Source organism: Plectropomus leopardus, chromosome 17 (genome assembly GCF_026936395.1).
Source record: "Plectropomus leopardus strain MGB_pleo_1.0 chromosome 17, ASM2693639v1, whole genome shotgun sequence".
Taxonomy (NCBI): domain Eukaryota; kingdom Metazoa; phylum Chordata; class Actinopteri; order Perciformes; family Serranidae; genus Plectropomus; species Plectropomus leopardus.
Genome location: NC_142192.1, coordinates 32,996,608 through 33,011,757, shown reverse-complemented (window position 1 = coordinate 33,011,757; position 15,150 = coordinate 32,996,608). Strand labels below are relative to the sequence as shown.

General features: G+C 38.4%; 1 protein-coding gene across 1 annotated transcript in view; it reads left to right on the top strand.

The window, feature by feature from the left end:
• The first annotated feature begins 224 nt into the window (after positions 1–224).
• The window catches only part of tmem65 (transmembrane protein 65), a 37,314-nt gene continuing 22,388 nt past the window's right edge, over positions 225–15,150 (top strand). The window contains exon 1 of the mRNA XM_088090853.1: positions 225–2,041. Within this exon, the coding sequence (XP_087946979.1) occupies positions 1,810–2,041 (232 nt within the window). The 5' untranslated portion in view covers positions 225–1,809. The remainder of the gene's footprint in view (positions 2,042–15,150) is intronic.

Here is a 15,150-nt window from a genome sequence, read left to right as displayed (position 1 = left end):
TATCTTAATATTTTACTTCATATCGAGTCCATTTACTTTTGATACTTTAACTACAACATACTGCCAATACTTCGTAGTTTTGTGAGAGAATTATTATTATTATTATTATTATTATTATTATTAAGCACTTTTTTAAAAGGCCTTTCTTTATTTTTATATTTTCTTTTTCGTTTATATTCATTTATTTTACTAATTTTCAGGACGTTTTCTTGTACTTTTTATTGATTTCTATTTGCTATTCATTTGCTAATTTTGGGGACATTTTCTCTTTTGTTGCTCATTGCCTTCTCCCCATGTTTTTGAAGGAAACGAGTTTATTTGCTCAGATTGTTAAATTGAAACTTTCCTCCGTCTGTCAGTGCAGACGGAGCTCGTTTATTGGGCCGGTAGATGGCGCCATTTCGCCATTTTGGGTGACGTGATAATCAGTAAACTCAACTTTATTTAGGGACTGTTATTTATTTATCGGGGGTGGCTGGGGGTGTTTCTCTTGGAAAACATTTTTTTATTTATTTTTATCTGTTATTTTATTTAAGACTCATTGTGCTCGCTGGTTAGAATTATTTTGGCCAAATTATAAGTGAGACATAGAATCAAGTGATTTTGATAAAAATTTCAGTATTTTAAACTTTTGAAACCCTCTGCAAATTGGCTTGACAAAAAATACAAAGAAGTGGCTCAAAAATTAGCAAAAAAAAAAAAAGAGTCAAATACAGGCAAATTAAAATATTAATTAAAAAAAAATTAAAATTAATGAACAAGAAAATCGCACCCCAATAGCCCAAAATGTTGCAAGAAAAAGGGCATTTTTTTAAAATAAGAAAGAAAAAAAAATAGGCAAACGTTCTTAAAGAGAGAAAAAAAAATTGAGAAAGGAAAAAAATATTTTTTCAAAAATCAACATTTTAAATGAAAAAAAGAGAAATCTCCTAAATGTTTTCTTTAAATATTGGCATTAAAAATAATAATAATAATAATTAATATTTAATAATATAGATAAACGTTAAAAATAAAAATAACAAAACGTTTTCTTTAAATATTGGCCAAATATTTTTTAAATAATTAATAATAATAAAATAGATAAACTTTAAAAATAAAAAACCCAAAATGTTTTCTTTAAAAAGGAACAAACATTTAAACATTTTTTGAATTTTGGACCAAAAAAACAAAATACCTACCCGGAACTACTCAAGTGACAACCTTTTTTTTAGGATTAAAAAAAACTTTGGGCAGTTTTTTTTTTTTTCGGCGTTTTTTTTCTACGCAGGACTGCTCATGTGACAACATTTTTTGAGATGATTAATGATTTTTTTAAATTTTACACATTTCCTGCATTTTTTCCGCACTGAACTACTCACGTGACAACCTTTTTTCGGTGGCTTTACTTCGAAAATGTCTCACCGGAAGCTCCCCTTTGTATTTTGAAATCCGCCACCGGAAATGTAGTTTTTGACCTGTCCCCGTGTTGTGGCTGAACTTACCGATCAAACTCTGACGGTTGAGATTTGTCACCGGGAATAACGACCATGAGCCGGTCTGTCCGCCGGAAAACACGAGGAGGAGAAAACATGTCCGCCGCGCTCAAACTTACACCGACTTTCAGAGAAAACGTCGCCGAATCTGCTCGGTTTTTGTCGGTTTGAGCTCGAGCGGAGCTAGCCTCAGAGGCGCCGAGGAGGAGCCAACTTCTGCCCGGGCTCCGGGCGCTGCTGAGCGGGGAGACGACGGCGGAGCCCCGCGGAGTCAGAGAGCCGTTAACGCAGCCGTTAAAACGGTTCAGACCGCGACTTTAGTCTGTATCTCTCCGCCATGCTGACGCTGTTTCTCCGGAGAGCTCTCACACACAAGTTACCGGCGGGACCGAGGCTGCCGGCGCGGCTCACACCGAGCTGCGGCATGGGGACTCACGGCAGGAACGAGCCGAGGGAGCCGCTCAGCTCCCCGAAGGGAGCCAAGGAGTTCATCTACCGGCTGCAGCCCGCCGAGAGGAGCAGCCTGCTGCGGGAGCTGCAGAGCTTCGAGTCCACCGCCATCGCCCAGGGTGAGTAAACAAACAAACAAACAAACAAACAAACAAACAAACAAACAAACCAACAAACCAACAAACACACAAACAAACCAACAAACACACAGAGTGGAGGAGAAGTCTCAGGTAGGAGCCGATATTTTCCGATCGCACAATGACCGATATTAACCCTTCGCTTTAACATGTCGCTCTGCTGACTTTTAAAAATCAAGCTTTAAAATATTTTTTTTACCTCACTGAGTTTATTTTTTAAACCAATATCAGCCCTAATCATAAATACTTATTAAATTTTAGAATTTTAACCCTTTAAATGCCGATTTTAGATTAAATGTGGGCTATATCCAACATGTTAGACATTGTATGTGATGTATATATCCTTTTGCTGTTGTTTCTTATGTATATATTGTTGTTTTTGTGGCTTAATAGTAGTTTTTATTTACGCACTCAGCACATTATTCTTATTATAATTTAAATTTTCACAGATTAGAGCTGATTGTATTTGTGTTTACACACTTACATACTGAGGATATTCAGTTTCATACTTTTTTAAAGATCTAAATATTTGCATACTGTGGCAAATACTAAATACTGTATTTATATTTTCTGCTCTAGTTTTCATTCTTACATACTGGTGTTGGTGCTGATTTCTACTTGCTATAATGTCTGTTGGCATCAGAGTGACTAATGAATCACAGTTTCTCCTCTGGGATCAATAATGTATTTCTGACTCTGATTCTGAAAGAAAAAGAATTATGTCATTATACTACATGCAAAGTAGTTTTTTAAAAATTATTATCACAGCCTGGTATATATCAATGATTAGCAGCAACACTGATTTTAAAACATTATTTTTTGTGCAGTGTCAAATACTCTCACTCATACCGCTCTGCACACAAAATGCACTTTTCAAAATCAGGCCATAAAAAATATTATACATTAATACGATTTTCTGCTACAGTGATGATAGTGTCAGTAACAGTACATGTTGTACTTGTAGTACTGATGATGATGTCAGGGTGACAGTAGTAGTAGATGTTGTACTCGTAGTACTGATGATGATGTCAGGGTGACAGTAGTAGTAGATGTTGTACTCGTAGTACTGATGATGATGTCAGGGTGACAGTAGTAGTAGATGTTGTACTCGTAGTACTGATGATGATGTCAGGGTGACAGTAGTAGTAGATGTTGTACTCGTAGTACTGATGATGATAATAGAGTGTCAGTAACAGTACATGTTGTACTTGTAGTATTTCTGATGTTGATGTGAGAGTGACAGTAAAAGTACATGTTGTACCTGTGAGCAGTACTGCAGTATTGCTCTTCATGCGGTCTGACCCGTTGATGCTTCATTGAAAACGTTTGTGTTTTTGGGCGTTTTTGTCGTTTTTAACGCTCACTGAAGGATTTCAGGCTCTGTGCGGTTGTGTTGGACTCGTGTTCACCTGCTCCTCGTGTGTGCAGACTGATGTCAGCTGCTGTTTGTTTCTGTCATGTTGTTTTCTTTTGTTTTGTGTGTTTTTATTCTGTTTTTACATTTGCTGCAACACAAACTGTCCTCCGGGACAAATCACAGACCTGAGTTTGACCGAGTCCACCTTTTATTTCAGATAATCGCATAAAGACCTCATGCACTCCTCTCACTGTGTGTGTGTGTGTGTGTGTGTGTGTGTGTGTGTGTGTGTGTGTGTGTGTGTGTGTGTGCAGTCAGTAGGTGTGAACAGGCAGCTGAGTGTGTGTGTGTATATTTTCTTTTTCGTGTCAGCAGAGGGTGTTTTCTGTTTGGTTTTGGTTCTTTTTTCTCCTTTTCTAACTAAATGACTCATCGTAGGACAGAAATAGTAAAATCAGCTGCCGAATCAGGAGAACAAAGATCTGAGTCATGTCCTCGGGGTGTCGGGGGAATCTCCCAAATCCTGCAGAGAGCCTGAAAACCCACAGAAAACCTCCAGAATAAAAGAATAATTTCAGCTTTGATGTGAAATATGCAGACGTGTAGATTCACTTTCAGCTTGTTGACTGCAGATCACAGAGCTCCTGCAGCAGGTGCTCCGTCTGCGTCCTCTCACGGTGTGTCCACTGTCCTCCTCGTCTCTGCAGCCCCCCCCCCCCCAGCACAGTCAGATAATAGTGAAACAGTAAAACGCTGACGCCAGAGTTTAGGGAGTTGCAGAGCTGCTCCTCCTCACTTTGTTGTGTAACGTCGCGCTCATTAGCACGCTGCACTCAATTATGTAAGATGATGTGTAAGCTGATTTTTAGGAAATAGTTAATGTATATCGTCCCACTATGCAACAGCATCCCATTCAGCTTCAGCAGACTAACAGTCCCACTGTGAACCCGGGAAAGTTGAGAACCCAAAAGTTTTATGTTATAAATGTGCAGTTTGGGTCCCAACATTAGAAAACTGACAGATGCTAACTTGTATATGCAGGACAATTTACATAACCCGCATAATTAACATATATTTGCATAAAAGCATCATATATTGACAGTTTTTCAGCCTCGGCTCGGCCAGTTATGAATGTAAATTGTTCTGCTTATTTGGGTGGTTTGGGTTTTTTTTGAGGATGCTGATATTTTCAAAATTCAAAATGTATGTTTGAAAGTCTGCATATTTTTACTGCAGTCAGGCCATTTTTGATGAATTTTTATTCAGTTGAGACATTTTAGAGGACATTAAATTGACCGGATTAGACAGATAACTTATTCTGTCTATTTCATGTGTTTGAAATAATTGAAATAACTTTCCCATGACCGTCACACTGAGCTGATGCACAGTCGGTAAAAGTTGGTAAGAAAGGCGAGTATCACGGCAAAGGAAGTAAAATAAATGCAAAATCATAGAGATTAGGTAAATTATTTAAATTACCCAACATATGCAAGTTCACATGCGGCAGTTTCCTAATGTTGCTGACCCATACTGTGCATAAAATCAGCGTCGTTTTAAAGGAAACGAGAACAGAAAGCTGCCAGAGACCCGCTGTGAGTCCACACCCAGCCGGCCAAACGTTTCCTCACACACGGTTGTGTAACTTCAGGTGTGTGTGAGTGTGTCTGTCATGGTCTCTGCACAGGTATGAAGGTAGTGAGCATATGGAGAACTGGGAGTGGGCGATATACGCAAAGGTACACGATGTATTGCGGCTTGTTCAATGTGACATATTAAAGTACTTTATTGTAAAATTTGGGCCTCATGCAGCAAAATTCTCTCAAATTTCTCTTATTTTAATTTTCTGGTAAGAGAAAATATAGAAGAAGTCGACTCTGAACCTCCCAAATCTGCTCTGACCAGGTGAGTCACTCACCTGTCAGCGCAGGTAACGCCCCCTTAACACCATATAAGGACAGGATTAGTGCCGCGATTTCAGGGAAATATATCCAAGTATTAAAAATAAAAGTACTCATGCAAAAAGGTTTAAAGAAATTAATAAATAAAAATGATTAAAAGAAAAAGCAGCAAATCTTCATACATACAGTCTATAAGAGAAGCTGGAACCAAGAAATGTTTTTACACGATGCCAATTAATTTTCTTATTAACAGATAATTGTTTCAGCTTCGTTTATATATTTTTGGTTTGTGCGCAAAAATCTTAATTTGTGAAGTCGTTATCTACTCAGAATAGTGGAATAAAAAGTGCAATATTTCCCTCTGAAGTGTTGTGGAGTCGAAGAAAAAGTGGCATGAGATTGAAATACTCATGTTAAGTTTCTCAGATTTTACTTCACTACAGTACTTTGATATACTGTAATGTTAATTTAAAGCCATGTCGCCCAGTCCTAAATTCAGTATAACGAGTGTCCTCTCGGCCCAGAAATAACCAGATGCATAAAAAGACAAAAAAAGTTTGTGCTGATCATTTGAAGGAGTTTGTTTGAGCTGCTTTGGGAAATAATAATCCCAGCGAGCGCCCAGATTCTCGGAGCCACCGAAAAAGTTAGAAATGTCACTAAAAGAGCCGTCGGTGCCGCAGAGAGCTCCGGGCTCCTCCTGAGAGACCCTGACCCGAACAGTGTCTGTCCCCTCTGTGGCACCTCGCCGCCTCACAGCTTAACTCATTATCCTCGTGATTTTCACTCTTTCCCCAACATCTCCTGTAAGAGGACGCCTTTACTTTGCAACTTTTTTCTCTACGTGAACAAAACAGCTGAAAAACAGAGGCGGACAGGTAATGATGTTTCTGTGGAGACTGCTGCCACAGCCTGAAACTCCTTCTGATCTACTCAACAACAAGCTCCCATTTTTTACAAGAAAATGCAGAAACATGGTTTAAATATGAATTAGCACATTTGGAGATTTGGATGAAAAGTGATTCTTATTTTCTTAAGACATCTTAGAAACTTCTGAAGTCGTCTGTTGTGGAAACTCAGTTGCATGATTTAATAATTACGCAGTTATTTAACCAATTTTCCCACTTTGCAGATGTAGTCGCTGGCCGTGTGAAACATGGATGTCACACGGTGTGTTTGCTCAGACTTCAGTGACGCAGAGATCATTTGTGTTGTGCAGTAACCTCATTTCCGAAACCTCAATAAAGGCGCTGACACACACAGCCGCCGGTCGGAGTCCTGCGTCCTGCTCTGTTTGCACTCGTCGCACCTCGTCCGCCCCTGTCGGCTCGTGTTGGCATTTTTCCCGTCGTTTTGCGCGTTGAATCAGCATCAGAAACGGTGTAAACATCATGACAAGATACTTAGACTTCCTGTTTCCCTTTTTGATTGATGATTTCAGACGACCGCTGTCCTGGAGAGTTTTTCTCTGTCACGCAGGCGCAGAACATACGTGCTGGTTGACCATCAGTTGTAGTTTTTGTCTTGTGCTCACACAACCTTTTGTCGAGACAGGGCGACGCGAGGCGACGCAACAGTCGGTGTTTGCTGCCTCTAGTTCTTCGATGTGGGTTTGTTGTGTTTGTGCCTTGAGGGATTAAGCTCACTTTAAAAGTGTCATTTTGTCTGAATCCAGGAGCAGTTTGCTTAAAATGAGGCTTTTTTGAAACGCAGATGTTGACCTGCACCACTTTCCCGCCAAAATAAGCACGCACGTGCAGGTGTTTCATACATGGGTAAACCTGCTGAATATGGGCCAGCAGCTGATCTGTGAACACAGCGCTGCAGTTTGGCAATTGGCTTTTTTGAATCGCCTGAAAAACCACCTCACGAGAACGTCAAAACTTTTTTGGGATAAATGTGAGTTTTTTCGAAATTGGCGTGTTGCCATTAGGTCTATTTTATATTCACAGTTACAATTTGTGCAATTTGAGGGTTAATAGAAACCCGCCTACTGATACATTTGATGTGCAGTAGAGCTGATTCTTCCACTGGGGGTAAATGCACAAGTCAAGTCAACATTATCAGTGCTGTTCATGATGATTTTGGAGACGTTAGCGGATCAAAACACCAGTTTTCATTTCCTCCTGTACGTAAACAGTCCAGAATAAGTCATTAAATCAGTGTGAGCTCAGAGGTTTTGGTGTATTTTGAAAGTGGGACAGAGTCGCTGTCTTTCTGCAGCTCTGTCCGGTATATTAATGAGGAGAGAGTTTGGCTCCCTAATAAGTGACCCCCCCCCCCCCGCCTTTACTTTACTGCTAATGAGATAAACAGAAGAAGAGCAGAGACAGAGCAGGAAGCATTTACTGTGAAGCACTTTGAGCTCAGTGAGTCGGTCTGACAGCGAGCTGCAGCTCATTAAAACACGACCATCCACATCGAGAATGTGAAGCAGAGGAAGTCTGAGATAATACGCGTTTTTATGAGCACTTTGGTGTGAGTGAACGTTAATGATGGCGGTGTTTCGTGTGGACTTTTTTCTGCACGCTCAGTGTCTTGAAATGTGTGCAGGCAGCACTGCGAGAAACTGCTGTTAAAAACGATGAGTTTGAGGCTGTTTTAAAACAGTTTAGGGATGCACTGATTTCTGGGCTGGTGTTGATTTTTAACCCTTTAACATCTGGATCAGTTTTTTTTGTGTTGCATTCAGACGCCTTTCACAATCACTCTATTCCCTGACATCCGAGAAAATTTGGTTGTTTTTTGTTAAGATAAAGATAATGAGCAAATCTGCAAAAAAGTTCTGTAAACGGCATAAATTAGTAAAAGGTGATAAAGAAATGATCCCAAAATTATCTGGGGGGATTATTAGATATTATGAAAAAACAAGGAAAATATTTCAAGAAAAATAAATTTACTATTCTCTTGTTATGTATTTAAAATTACGTTACAGAAAAGCAGAACCTTTTTAGTACTTTCTTGAGTTCATTGTCATGTTTTTTGTTTTGTGTTTTATTTAGCTTTTTTTTGTGTGTGCTAATCTTCCGATAATTTTCTCGTAACTTTTTACAGATTTCTTGCTTACTTTTGAGCCATTTCTTGTTAAAATGCTTGTCACCCTCCCATGTTTTTAAAAGAAATCAAACCAATTTTGAGTTTTAGGGGGAAAAAATGAACTTTTTTGAGCATTTTTTTGAGGTCATTTTCATGTTTTTTGTGTTGTCATACAAAGACAGCAAGTGCTCATCCGTCTTTTAAGTAATTACGTCTCCAGTCGGATCAAAAAAAAAAGTATTCATTTCATTGGGAACCAGTATTGTACAAATATCAAATACAAGGTACAAATATATGTACCAGTGTTTTTTCCGCTCCCCACCCTCTTGGTACTGCAGTGCTGCACAGATAATGTTAATAATCCACAGTTACAATAAAACAATAATCACACCATAACATTAAAAACACAACAGTCTAAACAAAAGCAACAGAAAACCAAAACACCTCCTTATCCTCACACCCCACCCACACACCTCAGACTCCACAAACCAAAATAGCACACCAAAAAAAAAAGGTTAAGAGTATTTCTATAGGATTTGATTTCAGGGAATATTATCTAATTATAAAAAACATGAGATCAGACAGCCAGTCTGTAGCAGAGGGAGTCAAACAGCCATTACAGCATTTCAATAGTAATTTTGGCGACTCAATTTATATCCGACTCTCAAAATTCATTTCTACAGCCGCAGTGAAAACAGTTTAAGGATTATGTGAGTGTATTTTTGCTGACTGTGATGTTAAATGAAACACGGCGTTGTTCGTATCAGCTGCAGTTAATTGAGGTTGATTCTGCGACTGACTGGATGGCAGACAAAAATTAAACCCGTCTAATGTTTTTCTGAGGGTCTGTGTCTGAACTGGACCAAAGATCATCTGTAAGGGAAGAACGTCCTCTCAGAGACTCCACCAGCAGTGTGGACGTCCCGAGGCGGTCACATTGGCAGTCAGCTCATTTCCTGAGACGAGAAAGATCCGACTTTGATCTAAAGGTTTTTACCGAGTCGACTGTAATATGCAGAGTTTAGTCATGGTGAGGATGTACACGCGAGGTCGAGTCTGTCGTCGCTGGTTGGGAATTTGAAGTTCTTCGGGTGAGTTTTTTTTGCATCGAGTTATTTTGATGTAACATCGAGACCTCAGAACGATCCAACAGTGTCCAACACCAACATCCTGTCCAAACAGGAAATAAATCCCACCGTTTAAACTTTGAATTAAAGATTGTAGCACATTTCCAGCAACCTCAGACATCAAGTCACTATCCCAGTGAGCTACACGCCGAGAGAAACCAGAGAGGCTCCACACTGTGAGCCGACCACCAGGGGGCAGGATATCAGCTGTCTGTGCATGGAAAGGCAGATTTCTAACTGCTGCCGAAAATTCACTTATCAAGACAAAATTCTGAGAATTTGCAGAATTCATCTAGACAGCAGAGAGATGTCAATCGTTTGTTTTTACAAAGATTGATTTGCTCCATGAGTGAAAAACTGATGTTTAAAGATGCCATATCCCTGTAGACGACAGAATTCAAAATGCTGTCAAAAATTCAGTTTTTCAGATAAAATTCTGAAATGTTACACACTTTATCTACCATGACAGTAAAATGTTGTCCTTTTTTTCGTGAAGATTTATTTTGCAAAAATGTGCAAATATATGTTTACAGCACTGTAAAACATTCTGATGCACTGTAGACTCAATTTTTTAAAAATCAAAAATTTGTGTAGTACAGTCTGAAGTTTGGTGTCAATTGAGCAAAAAACGTTGGAGGTGATTGGTTTGATTGGTTTCACAGTTTTGGATTTAAAAGAAAGCGTTATGAGCTTCATAATTTTTACCACAGTGAAATGAACAAAAGTTTCTTTGCATTTTAGTGCAAGTTACAAAGCTGGAACATACGAATGATTACATTTTCAAACTTTTGAGTTTTAGATGGACGCTGTCGCGTTACCATCAGGACTATTGGCCTGTGATTGCAGCTGAGGAAGTTTGGCACGGGACCGGGCCAATGTGCAAAGTTTGGTTTATTTTTATGGATGGTAACTGAAAACAAGAGTGCTCAGCAGCTTTGCTGGCCGGTCTCTAATCACTCCAGTCTGTTTCATGTAAATAGTCTGAAATTTGACTCCGGCAGCAGCTGAAAGAAAAAACCAGAATACACCTGAGAAGATGTTGGTTTAAAAACAGCAGAAGTTTGCATCATTAACGCTGTGCCGTCTGCACACTCTGCGAGCTCGGAGAGGATGAAGCAGTACGTTTGTTTACTCTCTGCAGTGATTAGTCTGAAATGTCACACAGCTAACAAGATGTTTCACTAATGACGCTCCAGAGACCGTTTCCATCGAACTGGATTAGTTATTGATGATGTCGTCGTCGAGACAAAAAGCTGCAGTTAGAAAAATCAGCAGAGGGAGCATATTTCTGATGTCTGCATCCCGCGTGTCTCTGACGGGAGGAACAGATGTAATGTGACACACGTGAAGGTTTCTGTCACACGCTTCAGCCTGCGTTACTTTAACACAAACGTGAGGCTGCTGAGACGCTGTCGGAGCTTCAGTTTCTAAAAGCTGAGCCGCTCTCTGACAGAATAAACCTCCACGGTGTCTACGCTAAATATCAGTGCGATTTAAAGACACGTTAGGGTCTTCTGTCGGTTCTTTAAAGACATATTTAACCCATCACTTTTCTTTCACAAGCAGTTTGACCTTTTGAAACACAAACAAATTGGTATATTTTCTTTCAAAAGCAATAACCAAATTTGCAAGAAATGTCCCACATGTTGCCAGAAATTAGTAAAAGGTGACAAGAAAATTATCTAAAAATTTGTCATATTAAACAATTATACCCCAAAACGGACTATTGACAAGAAAACGTATTTTTTTATTTTAAGAATTTTAAAACAAATAAAACATATGTATATATGTAAATATATATATAATTGTTATTATTATTGTTAACGGCACCTTTTATATAATTTTCTTGTTTGCTTTTTTTGGCTCATTTTCAGGTAATGTTTAGAGTAAATGTGGGCCATGTTATGTGAAGTGTCTTGTTGCCTTTTGACCATATTTTTGAAAGAAATCAGGCCAATTTTCTTAGGTTTTAAAGGGTTAAACCCCAAAAACATTTCAGAGAAACAGCATTTAGTCACGAGTACTATCCTCTCTAATGACAGTCTAATAAGCTCAAACATGTTTGTCACATGGCGTGTAAGATTTTTAAGTGAAGGAAAACAGTACCTTTTTTCTGCTGAATTCTGTCTGTAATAACAAATATATTTTCATTAATTAAATTTAGTTATAAACCAGAGCAGAGGCTGTTTCTGTCTAGAGGTAGCAGGATGCAGATAAATATTATTTATTATTTATTCAGTGCCCTTTTCAGGTTTGGTTTATTTAAAAATGGACAGTGCAAAGTATAAAAATGCCAGAATTAGCTTGGAGGCTTTTTTTAATCCGTAGCTCCTCCGCTGAGGTGTTACAAAAGGCTTCCTAAAAAACAACAAAGCAGAAGAACAAAGAAACATTGCACGCAGTTTAAAAGACTTCTTTAAACACATTAAGAAGAGGAAGAAAAACAAAACAAAAACAGAAAAATCAGAAAAAAGAGCAAGACGGGACTTAAAGACTGGAAAATAATTCACAAATTTTGTCAGTATAAGTAGTAGTGACGTGTTTTAAGGTTTTCCACACAGTTTTTGAGTTGAACTGTTTATTAGCAGAACTCTATGAATGTATAAACTGTTCAATTATTCATTATACTCGTGCTCTCTGAGCGCAGAGTGTACTGTTGTCACAGACGGAGCAGCAGGACACCGGCCGCAGTGACAGTGTGTTTAATTGTTCATTCTGCTGGGTCTAAAGTGTTATTTTACTGCAGCAGCAGCTCCTCTCATGAATCGATCTGATCAGCTCTGAATAGATCAACAGATCAATTATCCAGCTCCAAATTTAAACTTAACAAACTGCAGCTGCAGTTACTCTACACGTTTGGTATTAAAAGTAAAAAAAATACACTTCCGGTATTCCCTCTTTTTCTGAGGATGCCTGGAAGTCCCTTAAGGACTATTGTGTGAGCACTGCTGATCTGTGGCTAATTATGTTTGTTAAATTAATTATGTGAAATAGTTTTTATATATCTCTCCAGCTGGAGCGGGACATAATGTCCCCCTGAGTCCATTTTAGGTGTTCATGTGTCAGTTTGACAGGAAATTAAATGGCTGTAACGTAGATAATAGCTGTGCTTTTTTAAGACGGTTCAGTAATATCCTTCTAGATGTTAAGATTTAATTTATTTCTCAAATAATTGTAGCTGAAATTTGCAGATTTTCTGTGTTGTGAAACCTTTTCAAGTGGAATTATTTCACAGTTTTGCGCATCAGTGACCTAAAAAAGGCAGTTTGTCATGATTATGTGCAGTCACCAGACTGAAGCCTCAGTATTGGATTCTGAAATTGAAAATGTGGCCTTTCAGAAATAAACTTCTTAAACTCAACAGTCTGCAGCTCTCATTAGGCCTCCTACAGCAGCATACACTTATTTAGGATTTGTGTGCAGTGCAGAATGTGAGGACGGATCAGTATTATTGTACACTGTGGATCTGTGCCGCCTTAGAGAGACTCACTACTGATTTGATCCCGTGCTGACACTTTTGTTGAACTTTTTAATTAATAAATGTTATCGTCAGTCATTAAAATAAAACGCTGATCAGCCTTTGGCTAAGTTGAGCCCCGGCCTTCCAGAGAGCACATTAACTAGAAAAAGGCCCAAATCTTTCAGAAATCAGTGTTTTTCTTCATGGACTTAACGTCACTGAGTCACAGCTGATCGACCTGCTGACAGACGAGTTCTTCTTGATGATTTTAAGCACTGATTAGAAATAAGAAACCTGCAACCTGAACGTTTTCTAAATTAGTTTTTCCAATAAAAAAAAAACAGAAGAGGAAAAGAGTCTTCAGTTTATTGAATGTTTGTATTTTACCAGCTGAGAAACAGATCCGGACACGGACTCTCAGCCGGCGTGATGTCTCATCATAATTACTGAATGACCTGAAAGTTTGACGGACCAGTTGCTCATTAAAGCTCCAGAGTGTTTGAACGATGTGCAGACTTTGGTCCTTCCAAACACCAGAAACTCATCAGAGAAGCCAAATTATCATAAGGAGATTCAAATCGTCTTATTTCACATTAAGATTTGGAGGCTCAACACTTCAACATCATTGTTATTCAGCGCACGCTCTCGGGGAGGATGAACTCGTTTGGTCAGTGAAGGGCAGGAGGACATTTTCATCATGTTAATTACGGAGGATCAACGACTAATTTCTCCCATATTTTAATGGAAATTCAAACTTAGTAAAAGACGAAAGAAATTGTTTCGTCCTAAATAAAGAAAACAAACAGAAAACAATTCAAGCTGATGATCCATGAAACAATCTATAATTGTGATTTGTTTTTTTAAAAAGAAAATAAATGATTATACAAACAAGCAGACGGACAGAAAAAAAGTAATATTTACAGACAATCTACCTTTAAATTGTAACTCCCCCTTCAATCACTGAACATTTTTAAAATATTCCCTGGTAGAATTTTCCAAAATCATATTGCATACAGACTATTTTAAGAGCCATTTGAAATCATTAAATTATATTATCAAATTATATTTTAAATGCCGCTTATGAACATATAATAATGATAATAATGATAATAATGATAATAATAATAATAATAATGATAATAATAATAATAATAATAATAATAATAATAATGTTTATTGAAAACAATACATAAAAAATATATAACCAGGGTTTTAATTTACTGGTCGACAATAATAATAATAATCCTGATCGTCCACAGTTAACACAGTGCTGCTGTTTGTGGTGCAGCTCGTCGTCGACCCACTGTAGCTTATTATTAACCCCTCGTGCTGAGGTTGTGACACACCCAGTGAGGCAGAGTGTAGTTCACACTGCAGGTGGATTATACTTTAGCTTTTTAACTTTGCACTTTAGCCTTTTTACCTGGACAGAGTTACTGACTTTAACTGCTGCTGGAGAAAAATAACCTCTGTTTGCAGCTTTTGCATGAAAAACTCTCAGAGGTCCAGAGTCTGTGCAAATGTTCTTTATTACCCGTTTTTTTCCATTCAAAACAAACATAATGTGTGAAAATAATCAGTGGAGCATTTTTTGACCTGAACAGTCTGAATGTAACTATTTAGTTTCCACAGTGTATTTTAGACTTATTGTAGGAGCTGAGCTGCAAATTCACTGATTCAAATACACAATCTGGACTACATTTAGGACACATGCATCAACACACACACAGTTATCACAACAGGAAGAGTGAGAGCCTGTTAAATGCACCAAACAGTCATTAAGGGTTAAAGTTAACTAACTGAAACATCAGATTGTGCTCTAATCTTCGCTCCCATCATCATCATCATCATCAGTCTGGGTGCAGTGCTGCTGTTGAGACGACGAGCTGAATGTTTTCTGTGCAGATTTAACCCTCATTCTGCTGGATCTTGTGTGTTCGAGGTGGAGAAGATTCAGAGTTAGCAGATTGTATTTTTCTTTGGATCGAGTGCTTCTTTTTAGGTTTGACGTGTGTGTGTGTGTGTGTGTGTGTGTGTGTGTGTGTGTGTGTGTGTGTGTGTGTGTGTGTGTGTGACAATAACAGACGGCTGATATTTCTTCAGACAAACAGTAGAAAGCCACAGGGAATTCATTAGTGGGAGGAGGACCGTCTTCTCTGCTTCTTTCATAGTTTGCATATAAATCCTGTTGAGTGCAGCTTTTCGGATAGAAG